The sequence below is a fragment of the Dryobates pubescens genome, unplaced genomic scaffold (assembly GCF_014839835.1).
Source record: "Dryobates pubescens isolate bDryPub1 unplaced genomic scaffold, bDryPub1.pri scaffold_109_arrow_ctg1, whole genome shotgun sequence".
Classification (NCBI taxonomy): Eukaryota; Metazoa; Chordata; class Aves; order Piciformes; family Picidae; genus Dryobates; species Dryobates pubescens.
In genome coordinates, this window is record NW_026530700.1 from 31,265 (window position 1) to 48,242 (window position 16,978).

The 16,978-nt window shown below is 68.2% G+C and overlaps 1 protein-coding gene across 1 annotated transcript in view; it reads left to right on the forward strand.

The window, feature by feature from the left end:
* The window catches only part of LOC128899651 (electroneutral sodium bicarbonate exchanger 1-like), a gene marked incomplete at its 3' end in the record, with an annotated part of 36,985 nt that extends 22,369 nt beyond the window's left edge, over positions 1-14,616 (forward strand). Inside the window, exons 6-13 of the mRNA XM_054179316.1 lie at positions 4,820-5,008; positions 6,158-6,246; positions 6,346-6,503; positions 8,788-8,875; positions 10,168-10,314; positions 11,201-11,292; positions 13,208-13,382; positions 14,483-14,616. Coding sequence (XP_054035291.1) covers positions 4,820-5,008; positions 6,158-6,246; positions 6,346-6,503; positions 8,788-8,875; positions 10,168-10,314; positions 11,201-11,292; positions 13,208-13,382; positions 14,483-14,616 — 1,072 coding nt within the window. The remainder of the gene's footprint in view (positions 1-4,819; positions 5,009-6,157; positions 6,247-6,345; positions 6,504-8,787; positions 8,876-10,167; positions 10,315-11,200; positions 11,293-13,207; positions 13,383-14,482) is intronic.
* Positions 14,617-16,978: the final 2,362 nt, after the last annotated feature.

Here is a 16,978-nt window from a genome sequence, read left to right on the forward strand (position 1 = left end):
GCAAGCACAGCCCCACGGAGCAGCACAGCTTGGAGGCTCAGCTGCTGCAGCGCAGCCCTGGGCAGCAGGAGCTGGCAGTGCTGCTGGGCACCAGGGAGCCCTGAGCCAGCAGGGAGACCTTGTGGCCAAGGGGGACAGTGGCAGCCTGGGGGGCAGCAGGCAGAGTGTGGCCAGCAGGGAGAGGGAGGATCTGCTGCTGGCTGCTGTGCCCTGGGGAGGCCTCACCTGCAGCACTCTGCCCAGCTCTGGGCTCCCCACTTGAAGGAGGACAAAGAACTGCTGGAGGGAGCCCAGCCCAGGGCCACTGGAGATGCTGAGGGCTCTGGAGCAGCTCCCACGAGGAGCTGAGAGAGCTGGGGGTGGGCAGCCAGGAGAGGAGGAGGAGGCTGAGGGGGAGGATCTCATCGGTGCTGGGTGTCAGGAGCAGCACAGCCTGGAGGCTGAGCTGGTGCAGAGCAGCCCTGGGACAAGGGCCCTGGGAGTGCTGCTGGGCACCAGGGTGCCCTGAGCCAGCAGGGAGACCTTGTGGCCAAGGGGGACAGTGGCAGCCTGGGGGGCAGCAGGCAGAGTGTGGCCAGCAGGGAGAGGGAGGGGAGGGGTCTGGGGCACAGGGCTGGGGAGGGGTCTGGTGGACAAGGCTGGGGAGGGGTCTGGGGCACAGGGCTGGGGAGGGGTCTGGGGCACAGGGCTGGGGAGGGGGCCTGGCTTTGACCCTCTGAAGCAGAGACTCTGAGCCTAGAGCAGGTCAGGACCCTGGAGCCCATCCTGATGCCTTGGGGCTGCAGCAGGCAGCAGGCAGCAGCAGGCAGCAGCCCTTGGTGTGGCTTCTGTCTCCTCTGCCATGCAGCCCCTGCCCACCCCACGACCCCCACGCTGCCCATCCCCCCCTGCCCTCCTGCTGGGGCTGGTGGCACAGAGCAGCCAGCAGGGGCATTGTGCCCAGGGCAGTGCCCCTGCTGGCAGCTTCCATCCCTCCTGCGTGGGGCTGCTGCTGGCTGCCTTGCTGGGGGCACAGTGTGGCTGAGGCAGGGCAGGGAGGGGAGCTGCTGCCAGCAGTCCCCCTGGGGGCACCCCCCCAGGCGACCCCCAGCAGCCAGCCCTGGGCTGGGTTATGCTGGCTGCTGCCATCCAAGGCAGTGAGTGCCTACCCTCACCCCACAGGCATGGCCCTGGGCATGGGGGTGGCTTGGCTGCCCCCCAGTCCTGCCTGCCCCTGTCCCAGGGAGGCTGCCAGTCAGAGGGCAGGGAGGTGCCAGGGGCTGGGGGGTGTTTTGGGGGCAGTGCTCCTGGGTGCCCTGCCCTGGGTGCCCTGCCCTGGGTGCCCTGCCCTGGCAGGGGGCTTGGCCTGGATGCTCTCCAGAGGTCCCTTCCAGCCCCCCCCTGGCTGTGTTCCTATGTGCCCTGCCCTGGGTGCCCTGCCCTGGCTGCCCTGCTCTGGGTGCCCTGCTCTGGCAGGGGGCTTGGCCTGGATGCTCTCCAGAGGTCCCTTCCAGCCACCCCTGGCTGTGTTCCTGGCTGCCCTGCTCTGGGTGCCCTGCCCTGGCAGGGGGCTTGGCCTGGATGCTCTCCAGGGGTCCCTTCCAGCCCCCCCTGGCTGTGCTCCTGGCTGCCCTGCCCTGGCAGGGGGCTTGGCCTGGATGCTCTCCAGGGCTCCCTGGGGCTCTCTGGCCAGAGCAGACTGTGCCAGGGCTTGCAGGGCTGCTCCTGGCACGGGAAGGCTGCAGGAGAGCTGAGCCCTGCTTAACTCAGGCCCTTGGGCAGGAGCCTTTCCCTCAGCTTTTCCTTTTGGTCTTGCAACATCCAGGCCCCAGGAGGGGAGGCTGCAAAGGCAAAGTTTGTCTGGCAGAGAGCTCTGAAGGGCACTGAGGAAGCAGCTTTGGCCTGAGTGCTCCTTGCCTGGCAGGTCTCCACTCAGCCCTTTCAGGAGCTGGAGCTGTCCTTAGCTCCCTGGGCTCAGCACTCTGCAGCTATCAGCTCTGGGCAGTCTGTGCTGGAGGCTGCTCAGGCCTGGGGTCCAGCAGTGGAGGCAGAGAGGCCAGAGCCTGGGTGGCCAAGGAGCAGTAATTGCCTCAGGGAGGAGGGGAAGGAGCAGCTCCAGGAGGCCTTCCAGCAGGGGAAGGTTTTTGCCCTGCACTGCAGAGCTGAGCTGGGGCAAAGCTCCTTCCAAGCAAGGCTGAGCCTGCAGCGGGGCAGCCCTGGTGGCACAGCCCTGGGGCTTCCCAGCCCCACACTGGGGCTTCAGAGATGCATGGAAGGGGTTGGGGGTGGAAGGGAGCTCAGAGCTCAGCCAGCTCCAGGCCCCTGCCCTGCCCAGGGACCCCTCCCAGCAGTATCACAGTGCCACAGTGACACCAAGGCTGGAAGAGACCTCAAAGGTCACCAGGTCCAACCTACCACCCAAGAGCTCATGGCCAGACCATGGCTCCAAGGGCCACATCCAAGCCCCACAGGAACACCTCCAGGGATGGGGACTCCACCACCCCCTGGGCAGCACAGCCCAAGGGCAAATTCCTCTTGCAGCCTGAACCTCCCCTGGCACAGCTTGAGGCTGTGTCCTCTTGTTCTGGTGCTGGGTGCCTGGGAGAAGAGCCCAACCCCCAGCTGGCTACAACCTCCCTGCAGGGAGTTGCAGAGAGCAAGAAGGTCTCCCCTGAGCCTCCTCTTCTCCAGGCTAAGCAACCCCAGCTCCCTCAGCCTCTCCTCACAGGGCTGTGCCCCAGCCCCCTCCCCAGCCCTGTGCCCCAGCCCCCTCCCCAGCCCTGTGCCCCAGACCCCTCCCCAGCTTTGTTGCCCTTCTCTGGACCCCTTCCAGCAGCTCAACCTCTTTCCTACCCTGAGGAGCCCAGAGCTGGACACAGGACTCCAGGGGTGGCCTCAGCAGTGCTGAGCACAGGGCAGGATCAGCTCCCTGCTCCTGCTGGCCACACTGCTCCTGACCCAGCCCAGGCTGCCCTTGGCCTTCTTGGCCCCCTGGGCACACTGCTGCCTCCTGTTCAGCTGCTCTCCCCCACTCCCCCCAGCTCCCTCTCTGCCTGGCTGCTCTCAGCCCCTCTGCCCCCAGCCTGCAGCACTGCCTGGGGTTGCTGTGGCCAAAGTGCAGCCCCTGGCCCTGGGCCCTGCTCAGTGCCATCCTGTTGGGCTCTGCCCAGCCTGGCAAAGGTCTCTCTGCAGAGCTCTGCTCCCCTCTCCCAGCTCCACTCCTGCCCCCAGCTTGGTGCCCTCTGCAAGCTCCCTGCTGATGGACTCCATCCCCTCCTGCAGATCATCAATGAAGATATTGATCAGGCTGGGGCCCAGCACTGCTCCCTGGGGGGGGCACCCCTGGTGCCAGGCTGCCAGCTGCCTGTGGCACCATTCACCACCACCCTCTGGGCTCAGCCTCCAGCCAGTTCCTAACCCAGCTCAGAGCTGCTGCTGCCCCAGCCAGGGGCTGGCAGCTTGGCCAGGAGCTTGCTGTGGGGATGGTGTCCAAGGCCCTGCTGCAGTCCAGGCAGAGTTCATCCCCATCCTGCCCCACAGCCCCCAGGCAGTGCCCTGGGCATGGAAGGAGATCAGGTTGGTCCTGCCCAGGCTGCTCCAGGGCCTCATCCAGCCTGGCCCTGAGCACCCCCAGGCAGCCACAGCCTCCCTGGGCAAAGCTTTCCTCAGCCCTGCCTGGGGCTGGACACAGAGGGGCAGCTGGTAACAGAGCCAGGAGAGGCTTCCCCTGCCTGCTGCTGCCACAGGTGCTGGGGGAGGAGGTGGTGTCCCTGTCCCTCCCTGCCCCCCTGGGAGCTCAGGAGGCTGTGGGCAGCCCCTGGGAGGTTGTTCTCCTCTCAGGGAGATTCTTCCTGCTGCTCCTTGAGGTTTTCATCACTCTGCCTTTGGAGGATGAAACCTTGGAAGGACTAAACCTTCCCCCTCCTGCCTGCTGCCATCCCTCTGCCTCTTGGGTCCTTGGAAGATGGAACTCAGCCTGGGGGGGGTTGGGTTCTCGCCCTGCTTGTGCCCAGAGCCTGTGAGCACAGCAGGACACAGAGCCATGGAAGGGGTTGGGGTAGAAGGGAGCTCAGAGCTCAGCCAGCTCCAGCCCCTGCCCTGCCCAGGGACCCCTCCCCACAGCCCAGGCTGCTCCAGGGCCTCATCCAGCCTGGCCCTCAGCACCCCGAGGCAGCCACAGCCTCCCTGGGCAGCCTGTGCCAGGCTCTCCCCAGCCTCCCTCTCAAGGATTTCTTCCTCCTCTCCCCTCTCAACCTTTCCTCTCCCAGCCCCAATCCATCCTCCCTCACCCTGCCACCCCCAGCCCTGGTCCCAGCTCCCTCCCCAGCTCCCCTGGAGCCTCTTCAGGCCCTGGCAGCTGCTCTGAGCTCTCCCTGCAGCCTTCTCCTCTGCAGGCTGCACAGCCCCAACCCTCCCAGCCTGGCCCCTCAGGGGAGGCTCTGCAGCCTCTGCTCCTCTCTGTGGCCTCCTCTGGAGCCTCCCCAGCAGCTGCAGCTCCTCCCTGTGCTGGGGGTCCCAGGGCTGGGGGCAGAGTCCCCTCCCTGTGCTGCTGCTCTGCCTCCTGCTGCTGCAGCCCAGCTCAGGGCTGGCTTCAGGGCTGCACCTGAGCTCCTCCTCTCCAGCACCTGCTGGACCCTGGAGCTCCAAGGCTCCTTACTTAGATCCCTCACCAGGTGAACATTTCCCACCCCCAGCCCTGCTTGGGGGCTGCACTTTTGCCAGCTCGATGTCCTCTCCCCACCCCCCCCACCCCCCCCGAGGCGTTTCTGCTGCCCCTGTCGGTGCTGAGCCTCCTCCCCGGGGGGGCTCCGGGGGCTCCACCTCCCTTTGCCGTCCCCAGATATGATCCTGGAGCAGCAGGAGCAGTGCCTGGAGCTCGATGAGTGCATGAGGGCCAAGGTCAGGGAGGTGCTGCTGAAGAGCCATCACCACCAGAACGAGAAGAGGAGGAACAACCTCCTGCCCCTCGTCCGCTCCTTCGCCGACGTCAGCAAGAAGCAGTCGGAGCTGCACCTCCAGGAGAAGCCTGGTGAGGGGCCCCGGGGGGGGGCCCCGGGGGGGGGGGGGGCCGGCAGGAGGCTGCCTCAGGAGCAGGGAGCTCATCCTGCCCTGTGCTCAGCACTGCTGAGGCCACCCCTGGAGTCCTGTGTCCAGCTCTGGGCTCCTCAGGGTAGGAAAGAGGTTGAGCTGCTGGAAGGGGTCCAGAGAAGGGCAACGAAGCTGGGGAGGGGTCTGGGGCACAGGGCTGGGGAGGGGTCTGGGGCACAGGGCTGGGGAGGAGAGACTTCTCCTTCTCCTTCTCCTTCTCCTTCTCCTTCTCCTGCTCCTGCTCCTCCTCTTCTTCCTCCTTCTCTTCCTCCTCCTCCTCCTCCTCCTCCTTCTCCTTCTCCTCCTCCTCCTCCTCCTCCTCCTCCTCCTCCTCCTCCTTCTCCTTCTTCTTCCTCTCTCCTTCCTCTCTCCTTCTCCTCTCTCCTTCTCCTCTCTCCTCCTCTCTCCTTCTCTCTCCTTCTCCTCTCTCCTTCTTCTCCTCCTCCTCCTTCTCCCTTCCCACCAGGCTTTGCCATCTGGGCCTGGCCTTCTGCAGGGTTTCCTCCCCATTAGACTTCTCCTGGCCAAGGAGAGTCCTCCTAGCCCTGCTCTCATCCCCCCCAGCCCTGCTCTCTCATCCCCCCCAGCCCTGCTCTCTCCCCCCCCAGCCCTGCTCTCTCCCCCCCCAGCCCTGCTCTCTCCCCCCCCAGCCCTGCTCTCTCTCCCCCCCCAGCCCTGCTCTCTCCCCCCCCAGCCCTGCTCTCATCCCCCCCAGCCCTGCTCTCTCATCCCCCCCAGCCCTGCTCTCTCATCCCCCCCAGCCCTGCTCTCATCCCCCCCAGCCCTGCTCTCTCCCCCCCCAGCCCTGCTCTCATCCCCCCCAGCCCTGCTCTCTCTCTCCCCCCCAGCCCTGCTCTCTCCCCCCCCAGCCCTGCTCTCTCCCCCCCCAGCCCTGCTCTCTCATCCCCCCCAGCCCTGCTCTCATCCCCCCCAGCCCTGCTCTCTCCCCCCCCAGCCCTGCTCTCTCCCCCCCCAGCCCTGCTCTCATCCCCCCCAGCCCTTCTCTCTCCCCCCCCAGCCCTTCTCTCTCCCCCCCCCTCCTGCTCTCTCACCCCCTCCCCCCCCGTCTGTGTCTCTCTTTCCCTGCCAGCCCAAGCTCCCCCTCCCCATCCTTCCCCCACCGCCGCGGAGGCTAAGAACGGAGTCATCCACGACCCCACCCCCCTGGACCTCAGCAAGGTGAGGCCCCCCCGCCCCCCCCGCGCCCCCTGCCCGCCCGGGGCCAGCGCTCTGCGGCCGGGGCCGGGCTGTGGCCTGAGGCTGCCTCCTGCTGCCCAGGCGGAGCTGCACTTCATGAAGAAGATTCCCAGCGGCGCCGAAGCCTCCAACGTGCTGGTCGGGGAGGTGGACTTCCTGCCCCAGCCCCTGGTGGCCTTCATCCGCCTCAGCCCCGCGGTCCTCCTCTCGGGCATGACCGAGGTGCCCATCCCGACAAGGTCCTGATGAGCAGCACTGAGGTTCTGTTGCTGACCCCCCCCCCAAAAAAAACCCCCAAGCCAGCACCTCAGGAGGTGCAGCCTGGCAGGGGGAGGGGGCTGGAAGGGAGCTCTGGAGAGGGCATCCAGCCCAAGCCCCCTGCCAGAGCCCTTCCCCCCTTCCCCCTTCCCCCTTCCTCCCTCCTCTTTCCCCCACCCCTTCCCCCCTCCCATTCCCCCTCCCCTTCCCCCCCCTTCCCTCTTCCCTCTTCCCTCTTTCCTCCCCTCCCCTTCCCTTCCCTTCCCTCCCCTTCCCTTCCCTTCCCTTCCCTTCCCTTCCCTTCCCTTCCCTTCCCTTCCCTTCCCTTCCCTTCCCTTCCCTTCCCTTCCCTTCCCTTCCCTTCCTTCCCTTCCCTTCCCTTCCCTTCCCTTCCCTTCCCTTCCCTTCCCTTCCCTTCCCTTCCCTTCCCTTCCCTTCCCTTCCCTTCCCTTCCTTCCCTTCCCTTCCCTTCCCTCCCCTTCCCTTCCCTTCCCTTCCCTCCCCTTCCCTCCCCTCCCCTTCCCTTCCCTTCCCTTCCCTCCCCTTCCCTTCCCTTCCCTTCCCTTCCCTCCCCTTCCCTCCCCTTCCCTTCCCTCCCCTTCCCTCCCCTTCCCTCCCCTTTCCCCCCTCCCCTTCCTCCCCTTCCCTTCCTCCCCTCCCCTTTCCCCCCTTCCCTTCCCTTCCCTTCCCTTCCCTTCCCTTCCCTTCCCTTCCCTTCCCTTCCCTTCCTTCCCTTCCCTTCCCTTCCCTTCCCTTCCCTTCCTTCCCTTCCCTTCCCTTCCCTTCCCTTCCCTTCCCTTCCCTTCCCTCCCCTTCCCTCCCCTTCCCTCCCCTTCCCTCCCCTTCCCTCCCCTCCCCTTCCCTCCCCTTCCCTCCCCTTCCCTCCCCTTCCCTCCCCTTCCCTCCCCTTCCCTTCCCTTCCCTTCCTTCCCTTCCCTTCCCTTCCCTTCCCTTCCCTTCCCTTCCCTTCCCTTCCCTTCCCTTCCCTTCCCTTCCCTTCCCTTCCCTTCCCTTCCCTTCCCTTCCCTTCCCTTCCCTTCCCTTCCTTCCCTTCCCTTCCCTTCCCTTCCCTTCCCTTCCCTTCCCTCCCCTTCCCTTCCCTCCCCTTCCCTCCCCTTCCCTCCCCTCCCCTCCCCCCCCTCCCCTCCCCTTCCCCTCCCCTCCCTCCCCCCTTCCCCTTCCCCTCCCCTCCCCTTCCCCCTTCCCCTTCCCCTCCCCTCCCCTCCCCTTCCCCCTTCCCCCTTCCCCTTCCCTCCCCTTCCCCCTCCCCTTCCCCCTCCCCTTCCCCCTCCCCTTCCCCCTCCCCTTCCCCCTCCCCTTCCCCCTCCCCTTCCCCCTCCCCTTCCCCCTCCCCTTCCCCCTCCCCTTCCCCCTTCCCCTTCCCCCTCCCCTTCCCCCTTCCCCTTCCCCTCCCTCCCCTTCCCCTTCCCCCTTCCCCTTCCCTCCCCTTCCCCTTCCCCTTCCCCTTCCCCTCCCCTTCCCCCTCCCCCTCCCCTTCCCCCTCCCCTTCCCCCTCCCCTTCCCCCTCCCCCTCCCCCTCCCCCTCCCCTTCCCCCTCCCCTTCCCCCTCCCCCTCCCCTCCCCTTCCCCCTCCCCTCCCCTTCCCCCTCCCCCTCCCCTTCCCCCTCCCTTCCCCCTCTCCCTTCCCCTCCCCTTCCCCCTCTCCCTTCCCCTCCCCTTCCCCCTCTCCCTTCCCCTCCCCTTCCCCCTTCCCCTTCCCCTCCCCTCCCCTCCCCTTCCCCCTTCCCCCTTCCCCTTCCCTCCCCTTCCCCTTCCCCTTCCCCTTCCCCCTTCCCCTCCCCTTCCCCCTCCCCTTCCCCTCCCCTTCCCCCTCCCCTTCCCCCTCCCCTTCCCCCTCCCCTTCCCCCTCCCCTTCCCTTCCCCTTCCCTTCCCCTTCCCCTTCCCCTTCCCTTCCCCTTCCCCCTCCCCTTCCCCTCCCCTTCCCCTCCCCTTTCCCCTTTCCCCCTCCCTTTTCCCTTTTCCCTTTTCCCCTTTCCTTCCCCTCCCCTCCCCTCCCCTCCCCTTCCCCTTCCCCTTCCCCTGCCCCCTTCCCCCTTCCCCCTTCCCCCTTCCCCTCTGGAGCTTTCCAAGCCCTTGGTCAGATCCAGTGAGAGTTTGTGGAGGGCCTGGGGATGAATTCCAGACCCACAGTGGAGGGGAGGAGCCTGTGTGGGACTCCCCCCCCCCGAGCCCCCCGAGCCCTGCCCTGGGCTGGGAGCCCCTGGGGCCAGCTCCACCTCCCTCACGCTGCTCTCCCTGCCCAGGTTCCTCTTTGTTCTGCTGGGGCCAGAGGGGAAAGCTCATCAGTACCACGAGATTGGCAGGGCCATGGCTACTCTCATGACTGATGAGGTGTGCTGAAGTAAGAGATATCTGGGGGGGGGGTCACCTGGGGCAGATGTGCTGGTGGGAGGGGGCTGGAAGGGACCTCTGGAGACAGCATCCAGGCCGAGCCCCCTGCCAAGGGTTGGACCCCAGGGCAGGGCACCCAGGAACAGAGCCAGAGGGGGTTGGAAGGGAGCTCTGGAGAGCATCCAGCCCAAGCCCCCTGCCAAAGGCTGGACCCCAGGGCTGTGGGCACCCAGGAACACCTCCAGGGGGGGCTGGAAGTGACCTCTGGAGAGCATCCAGCCCAAGCCCCCTGCCAAAGGCTGGACCCCAGGGCTGTGGGCACCCAGGAACACCTCCAGGGGAGGCTGGAAGGGACCTCTGGAGAGCATCCAGGCCAAGCCCCCTGCCAGAGAAGGGCACCCAGGGCAGGGCACCCAGGAACACAGCCAGGGGAGGCTGCAAGGGACCTCTAGAGAGCATTCAGGCCAAGCCTCCTGCCAGGAAAGGGCACCCAGGAAGACATCCAGGGGAGGGGGCTAGAAGGGACCTCTGGAGAGCATCCAGGCCAATGCCTCCATACCAGGGCAGGGCACCCAGGAACACAGCCAGGGGAGGCTGGAAGGGACCTCTGGAGAGCATCCAGGCCAAGGCCCCTGCCAGGGCAGGGCACCCAGGGCAGGGCACCCAGGAACACAGCCAGGGGAGGGGGTTGGAAGGGACCTCTGGAGAGCATCCAGGCCGAGCCCCCTGCCAAAGGCTGGTCCCCAGGGCTGGGCACCCAGGAACACATCCAGGGGGGACTGGAAGTGACCTCTGGAGAGCATCCAGCCCAATGCCTCCATACCAGGGCAGGGCACCCAGGGCAGGGCACCCAGAAACACCTCCAGGGGGCTGGAAGGGAGCTCTGGAGAGCATCCAGGCCAAGCCCCCTGCCAGGGCAGGGCCTCCAGGGCAGGGCCCCCAGGGCAGGGCCCCCAGGAACACAGCCAGGGGGAGACTCCACAGCCTCTGTGGGCAGCCCCCAGCAGCCTCCCCCTCCTCAGCTCCATGTAGGACTCCTGGGTTCAGCTCGGGGAGGCTGCAGGAGGCTGGGGAGGAGCCCGGGGCGGGGGCAGAGGCTTTGGTGGAGCAGATGATTGCCAGGGGGGATCAGAATCAGCCCTGGGGGGGGGGGTGGGGAGGGGGTGGGGGAGGGGGAGGGGGAGGGGGAAGCTTTGCTGCCTCTGCCGGCAGGAAGTGTGTGGGGAGGGAGATGGCTTCCTGCCCAGCCCGGGGCCGGCTCCCTCTCACCGGGGCTGCCTCCCCCGGGGCAGATCTTCCACGACGTGGCCTACAAAGCCAAGGGCAGAGGGGACCTCGTGGCTGGCATCGATGAGTTCCTCGACCAGGTCACGGTCCTGCCCCCGGGGGAGTGGGACCCCTCCATCCGCATCGAGCCCCCCAAGAACCTCCCCTCACAGGTGGGTGCCGCCGCCGGGGGGAGGCGCCGGGGGGCCCCTCCCGGGTGGGGGAGGTGCCAGGGAGGGAGGTGCCAGGGGCGTGGGGTCCCCTCCTGCGTGGGTGCCACTGTAGGGGGAGGCACCTGGGGGCGTGGGATCCCTTCCCGGGTGGGTGCCGCCGTAGGGGGAGGCACCAGGGGGCGTGGGGTCCCCGCCCAGGTGGGTGGCACTGCAGGGGGGAGGTGCCAGGGGTGTGGGAGCCCCTCCCGGCTGGGGGAGGTGCCAGGGGCGTGGGGTCCCCTCCTGGGTGAGTGCCACTGTAGGGGGAGGTGCCAGGGGCGTGGGGTCCATCTCCCGGGGAGGAGCCAGGGGGCGTGGGGTCCCTTCCCAGGTGGGGAAGGTGCCAGGGGGTGTGGGTCCCTTCCCGGGGAGGTGCTATGGGCGTGGGGTCCCCTCCCGGGTTGGGGAGGGGCCAGGGGTCGTAGGGTCCCCTCCCAGGTGGGTGCCACTGCCAGGGGTGTGGGGTCCCCTCCCGGGTGGGTGCCAGGGGTGAGGGTCCCCTCCCGGGTGGGCGCCACCGCGGGGGGGGAGGCTTCAGGGGCGTGGGCCGGGGGAGGGCATCAGGGCTGGGGGTCGCTGCCGGGGCGGGGCGGGGGGAGGGTCCAGGCTGCCAGGCGTGCCCCAGGGCCGCGGCACAGCCAGGGTGGGGGGTCCCGGGGCGGGGCGGGGGGGAGGGTCCAGGCTGCCAGGCGTGCCCCAGGGCAGCGGCACAGCCAGGCTGGGGGTCCCGGGGCGGGGCGGGGGGAGGGTCCAGGCTGCCAGGCGTGCCCCAGGGCAGCGGCACAGCCAGGGTGGGGGTCCCGGGGCGGGGCGGGGGGAGGGTCCTGAGCCGGCTTGGCTGCGGCAGGAGAAGAGGAAGGCTCCGGGGGGCCTGGAGGAGAGCTCGGAGCACAGCAAGGCAGAGCGGCACAGCGGCCCCGAGCTGCGGCGCACAGGAAGGTCTCACCCCCAGCCCCCCGTGGGGGCTTCCCTTCGCCCCGGGGGGAGGGGCGGGGGGGGCGCAGAAACCTCCGGGGCAGAGCTCTGCGCCAAGAAGCAGGGGGAGACCCCCAGGGAGGGCTCTGGAAACGGCTGCTGGGGGCAGGGAGGATCTGCAGGGAGACCTCAGGCAGCTGGGGGGCAGGGAGGCTCTGCAGGGAGACCTCAGGCAGCTGGGGGGGAAGGGAGGCTCTGCAGGGAGACCTCAGGCAGCTGGGGGCAGGGAGGCTCTGCAGGGAGACCTCAGGCAGCTGGGGGGGAAGGGAGGCTCTGCAGGGAGACCTCAGGCAGCTGGGGGGGAAGGGAGGCTCTGCAGGGAGACCTCAGGCAGCTGGGGGCAGGGAGGCTCTGCAGGGAGACCTCAGGCAGCTGGGGGGGCAGGGAGGCTCTGCAGGGAGACCTCAGGCAGCTGGGGGGGCAGGGAGGCTCTGCAGGGAGACCTCAGGCAGCTGGGGGGGAAGGGAGGCTCTGCAGGGAGACCTCAGGCAGCTGGGGGCAGGGAGGCTCTGCAGGGAGACCTCAGGCAGCTGGGGGGGAAGGGAGGCTCTGCAGGGAGACCTCAGGCAGCTGGGGGGGAAGGGAGGCTCTGCAGGGAGACCTCAGGCAGCTTTGGTCTCCTGGCTCCAAGGAGGATACTGAGGGCAGGAGCAGGGCCAGGGATGGGCAGGGAGGGTGGGGAGGGGCCTTGGGCAGGGGCCCTGGGAGGAGCATCTGAGGTTGTAGAGCCTGGAGGGGAGGAGGCTCCAGGGGAGACCTCCTGGTGCTCTGCAGCTCCCTGGGAGGAGGCCAGAGCCAGGTGGGGGCTGAGACCTCCTGTCCCAAGTGATGGCACAAGAGGAGAATGGCCTCAGGGTGCCCCAAGGGAGGCTCAGGTTGGCCTCCAGGCTCTGGCCCAGGCTGCCCAGGGAGCAGCTCTGAGCTGGGTCAGGAACTGGCTGGAGGCTGAGCCCAGAGGGAGGTGGTGAATGGGGAGGGGTCTGGAGCACAGCCCTGTGAGGAGAGTCCCTCCCCTCCCCTCCCCTCCCCCCCCCTGCCCTCCCCTCCCCTCCCCTCCCCTCCCCTCCCCTCCCCTCCCCTCCCCTCCCTTCCCCTCCCCTCCCCTTCCCTCTCCCTTCCCCCTCCCCCTCCCCTTCCCTCTCCCTTCCCCCTCCCCCTCCCCTTCCCCTTCTCACTGTCCTTCCCCTTCCCCCTCTCCCTTCCCCTTCCCCTTCTCACTCTCCTTCTCCTCCTTCTCCTCTTTCTTTCTCCCTTCCCCTTCCCCTTCCCCTTCCCCCTCCCCCTTCCCCTTCCCCTTGCCCTTCCCCTTCCCCTTCTCACTCTCCTCCTCCTTCTCCTTCCCTCCTCGGGGCTTTGGCTCCCAGGGGCTCTGTCTCTGCCTCAGCACCGCTGCTGCTGGGCAGTGGAAGCCTCTCTGCTCTCAGCCTCCCTGCGGCTCAGGCTCTGCTCTGCCTCCCCCCAGGCTCTTTGGAGGCCTCCTCGGGGACGTGTGGCACAAAGCTCCCTGCTTCTGGAGTGACTTCCTCCCCTCCCCTTCCCTTCCCTCCTTCTCCTCTCCTTCTCCTCTCCTTCTCCTCTCCTTCTCCTCTCCTTCTCCTCTCCTTCTCCTCTCCTTCTCCTCTCCTTCTCCTCTCCTTCTCCTCTCCTTCTCCTCTCCTTCTCCTCTCCTTCTCCTCTCCTTCTCTTTCTTTCTCCCTTCCCCTTCCCCTTCCCCCTCTCCCTTCCCCTTCCCCTTCTCACTCTCCTTCTCCTTCTCCTCCTTCCCTCCTCGGGGCTTTGGCTCCCAGGGGCTCTGCCTCAGCACCGCTGCTGCTGGGCAGTGGAAGCCTCTCTGCTCTCAGCCTCCCTGCGGCTCAGGCTCTGCTCTGCCTCCCCCCAGGCTCTTCGGAGGCCTCCTGGGGGACGTTCGGCGCAAAGCTCCCTGGTTCCTGAGCGACTTCCGCGAGGGCCTCAGCCTGCAGTGCTTGGCCTCCATCCTCTTCCTCTACTGCGCCTGCATGTCCCCGGTCATCACCTTCGGGGGGCTGCTGGGGGAGGCCACCCACGGCCACATCGTGAGCACGGCGCTGGGGGGGCACCTCTGCCAGCTGGGGGGCACGGGGGGGGCACCTCTGCCTGCTGGGGGGCACGGGGGGGGCACCTCTGCCAGCTGGGGGGCACGGGGGGGGCACCTCTGCCAGCTGGGGGGCACGGGGGGGGCACCTCTGCCAGCTGGGGGGCACGGGGGGGGCACCTCTGCCAGCTGGGGGGCACGGGGGGGGGCACCTCTGCCAGCTGGGGGGGCATGGGGGGAGCAGCACTGCTGGGGGGCACGGGGGGCACCTCTGCCTGCTGGGGGGCACTGGGGGGAGCAGCACTGCTGGGGGGCACGGGGGAGCACCTCTGGTAGGGGGGCATGGGGGCAGCAGCACTGCTGGGGGGCACAAGGGGGTCACCTCTCCCTGCTGGGGGGCACAGGGGGTGACACCTCTGCCAGCTGGGGGGGCACAGGGGGGGACACCTCTGCTAGGGGAGCACGGGGAGGCACCTCTGGTGGGGGGGGCATGGGGTAGCAGCACTGCTGGGGGGCACGGGGGGGGGCACCTCTGCCAGCTGGGGGGGCACAGGAGGGGGCACCTCTGCTGGGGGGTGCAGGCGGGGAGCGGCACTGCTGGGGGGAACGGGGGGCACCTGGTAGGGGGGCATGGGGGCAGCAGCACTGCTGGGGGGCACAAGGGGGTCACCTCTCCCTGCTGGGGGGCACAGGGGTGACACCTCTATTGGGGGGCACAGGCGGGGACACCTCTGCTGGGGGGGGGCACGGGGAGGCACCTCTGGTGGGGGGGGCATGGGGGGGCACCTCTGGTGGGGGGCACAGGAGGGGACACCTCTGGTGGGGGAGCATGGGGAGGGCACCTCTGCCAGCTGGGGGGCACAGGGGGAGACACATCTGCTGGGGTGGCACAGGAGGGGGCACAGGGACACACACACCTCTGCTGGGGGTCGGGGGGGGGCACGGGGGGGGGCCACACCTCTGCTGGGGGGGGCACGGGGTGGGGGGGGGGGACTAAAGCTCAGGGCAGGGTCCTGGGTGCAGGGAGGTTGCTTTGCCCCCCCCGGCTGTGCCCCCAGCCCTGAGGCCTCGGCCCCCTGCTGCCTCTCTCCCCCCGGGCAGAGCGCTCTGGAGTCCCTGCTGGGGGCCTCCATGTCGGGGGTGGTCTACTCCCTCCTGGCTGGGCAGCCCCTGACCATCCTGGGCAGCACAGGACCTGTCCTGGTCTTCGAGAAGATCCTCTACAGGTTCTGCAGGTAAGGCCTGGGGGGGCCCCGGGGGGGGGCTGCGGGGGGTGGGCAGGGACGGAGTGGGAATGGGGCAGGGGCTCGGAAGAGGACCCCAAAGAGTCACTCAGCCCAAGCCCCTCCCCCCCTGCAGCCAAGCAGGGAACAGCCCCAGGCAGGGCAGGAGGGGCTGAGCCCTGCTGAGCCTGCAGGCATGCAGCCTCAAACCTCCTCCCTGGGCAGCCTGCTGCAGGCAGCCTCCTGCTGCAGACCTTGCTGCAGGCTGCAGACCTTGCTGCAGGCTGCAGACCTTGCTGCAGGCTGCAGACCTTGCTGCAGGCTGCAGACCTTGCTGCAGGCAGCCTCCTGCTGCAGACCTTGCTGCAGGCTGCAGGCCTTGCTGCAGGCAGCCTCCTGCTGCAGACCTTGCTGCAGGCTGCAGAACTTGCTGCAGGCCTTGCTGCAGGCTGCAGACCTTGCTGCAGGCTGCCTCCTGCTGCAGGCCTTGCTGCAGGCTGCAGACCTTGCTGCAGGCTGCAGGCCTTGCTGCAGGCAGCCTCCTGCTGCAGACCTTGCTGCAGGCTGCAGACCTTGCTGCAGGCCTTGCTGCAGGCTGCAGACCTTGCTGCAGGCTGCCTCCTGCTGCAGGCCTTGCTGCAGGCTGCAGACCTTGCTGAAGGCAGCCTCCTGCTGCAGACCTTGCTGCAGGCTGCAGACCTTGCTGCAGGCAGCCTCCTGCTGCAGACCTTGCTGCAGGCTGCAGACCTTGCTGCAGGCAGCCTCCTGCTGCAGACCTTGCTGCAGGCTGCAGACCTTGCTGCAGGCAGCCTCCTGCTGCAGACCTTGCTGCAGGCTGCAGACCTTGCTGCAGGCAGCCTCCTGCTGCAGGCCTTGCTGCAGGCTGCAAACCTTGCTGCAGGCTGCAAACCTTGCTGCAGGCCTTGCTGCAGGCAGCCTCCTGCTGCAGACCTTGCTGCAGGCTGCAGGCCTTGCTGCAGACTGCAAACCTTGCTGCAGGCCTTGCTGCAGGCTGCAAACCTTGCTGCAGGCTGCAAACCTTGCTGCAGGCCTTGCTGCAGGCAGCCTCCTGCTGCAGACCTTGCTGCAGGCTGCAGGCCTTGCTGCAGGCTGCAAACCTTGCTGCAGACCTTGCTGCAGGCTGCAGACCTTGCTGCAGGCTGCAGACCTTGCTGCAGGCTGCAGACCTTGCTGCAGGCTGCAGACCTTGCTGCAGGCTGCAGACCTTGCTGCAGGCAGCAGGCCTTGCTGCAGGCAGGCTCCTGCTGCAGGCCTTGCTGCAGGCTGCAGGCCTTGCTGCAGGCTGCCTCCTGCTGCAGGCCTTGCCGCAGGCTGCAGACCTTGCTGCAGGCTGCAGGCCTTGCTGCAGGCAGGCTCCTGCTGCAGGCCTTGCTGCAGGCTGCAGGCCTTGCTGCAGGCTGCCTCCTGCTGCAGGCCTTGCTGCAGGCTGCCGACCTTGCTGCAGGCTGCCTCCTGCTGCAGACTTTGCTGCAGGCTGCAGACCTTGCTGCAGGCAGCCTCCTGCTGCAGACCTTGCTGCAGGCTGCAGACCTTGCTGCAGGCTGCAGACCTTGCTGCAGGCAGCCTCCTGCTGCAGACCTTGCTACAGGCTGCAGGCCTTGCTGCAGGCTGCAAACCTTGCTGCAGGCCTTGCTGCAGGCTGCAAACCTTGCTGCAGGCTGCAGACCTTGCTGCAGTCCTTGCTCCTCACATCCCACCTCAGTCTGCTCTGCTCTCCTTTCAAACCACTGCCTGTGGGCCTGGCCCTGCAGCCCCTCTGCAGCCTCCTTGCAGCCCCCTCCAGCTGCTGCAGAGGTGAAGTTTCTCTTCCCTGTGTCCTGGTGGTAGCTGCAGGAGCTCAGCACAGGGGGGGGGGAAGGGACCTCTGGCACCCTGGGGCCCAGCAGCACTCCCAGGGCCCTTGTCCCAGGGCTGCTCTGCAGCAGCTCAGCCTCCAGGCTGTGCTGCTCCTGACACCCAGCACCGATGAGATCCTCCCCCTCAGCCTCCTCCTCCTCTCCTGGCTGCCCACCCCCAGCTCTCTCAGCTCCTCGTGGGAGCTGCTCCAGAGCCCTCAGCATCTCCAGTGGCCCTGGGCTGGGCTCCCTCCAGCAGTTCTTTGTCCTCCTTCAAGTGGGGAGCCCAGAGCTGGGCAGAGTGCTGCAGGTGAGGCCTCCCCAGGGCACAGCAGCCAGCAGCAGATCCTCCCTCTCCCTGCTGGCCACACTCTGCCTGCTGCCCCCCAGGCTGCCACTGTCCCCCTTGGCCACAAGGTCTCCCTGCTGGCTCAGGGCTCCCTGGTGCCCAGCAGCACTGCCAGCTCCTGCTGCCCAGGGCTGCGCTGCAGCAGCTGAGCCTCCAAGCTGTGCTGCTC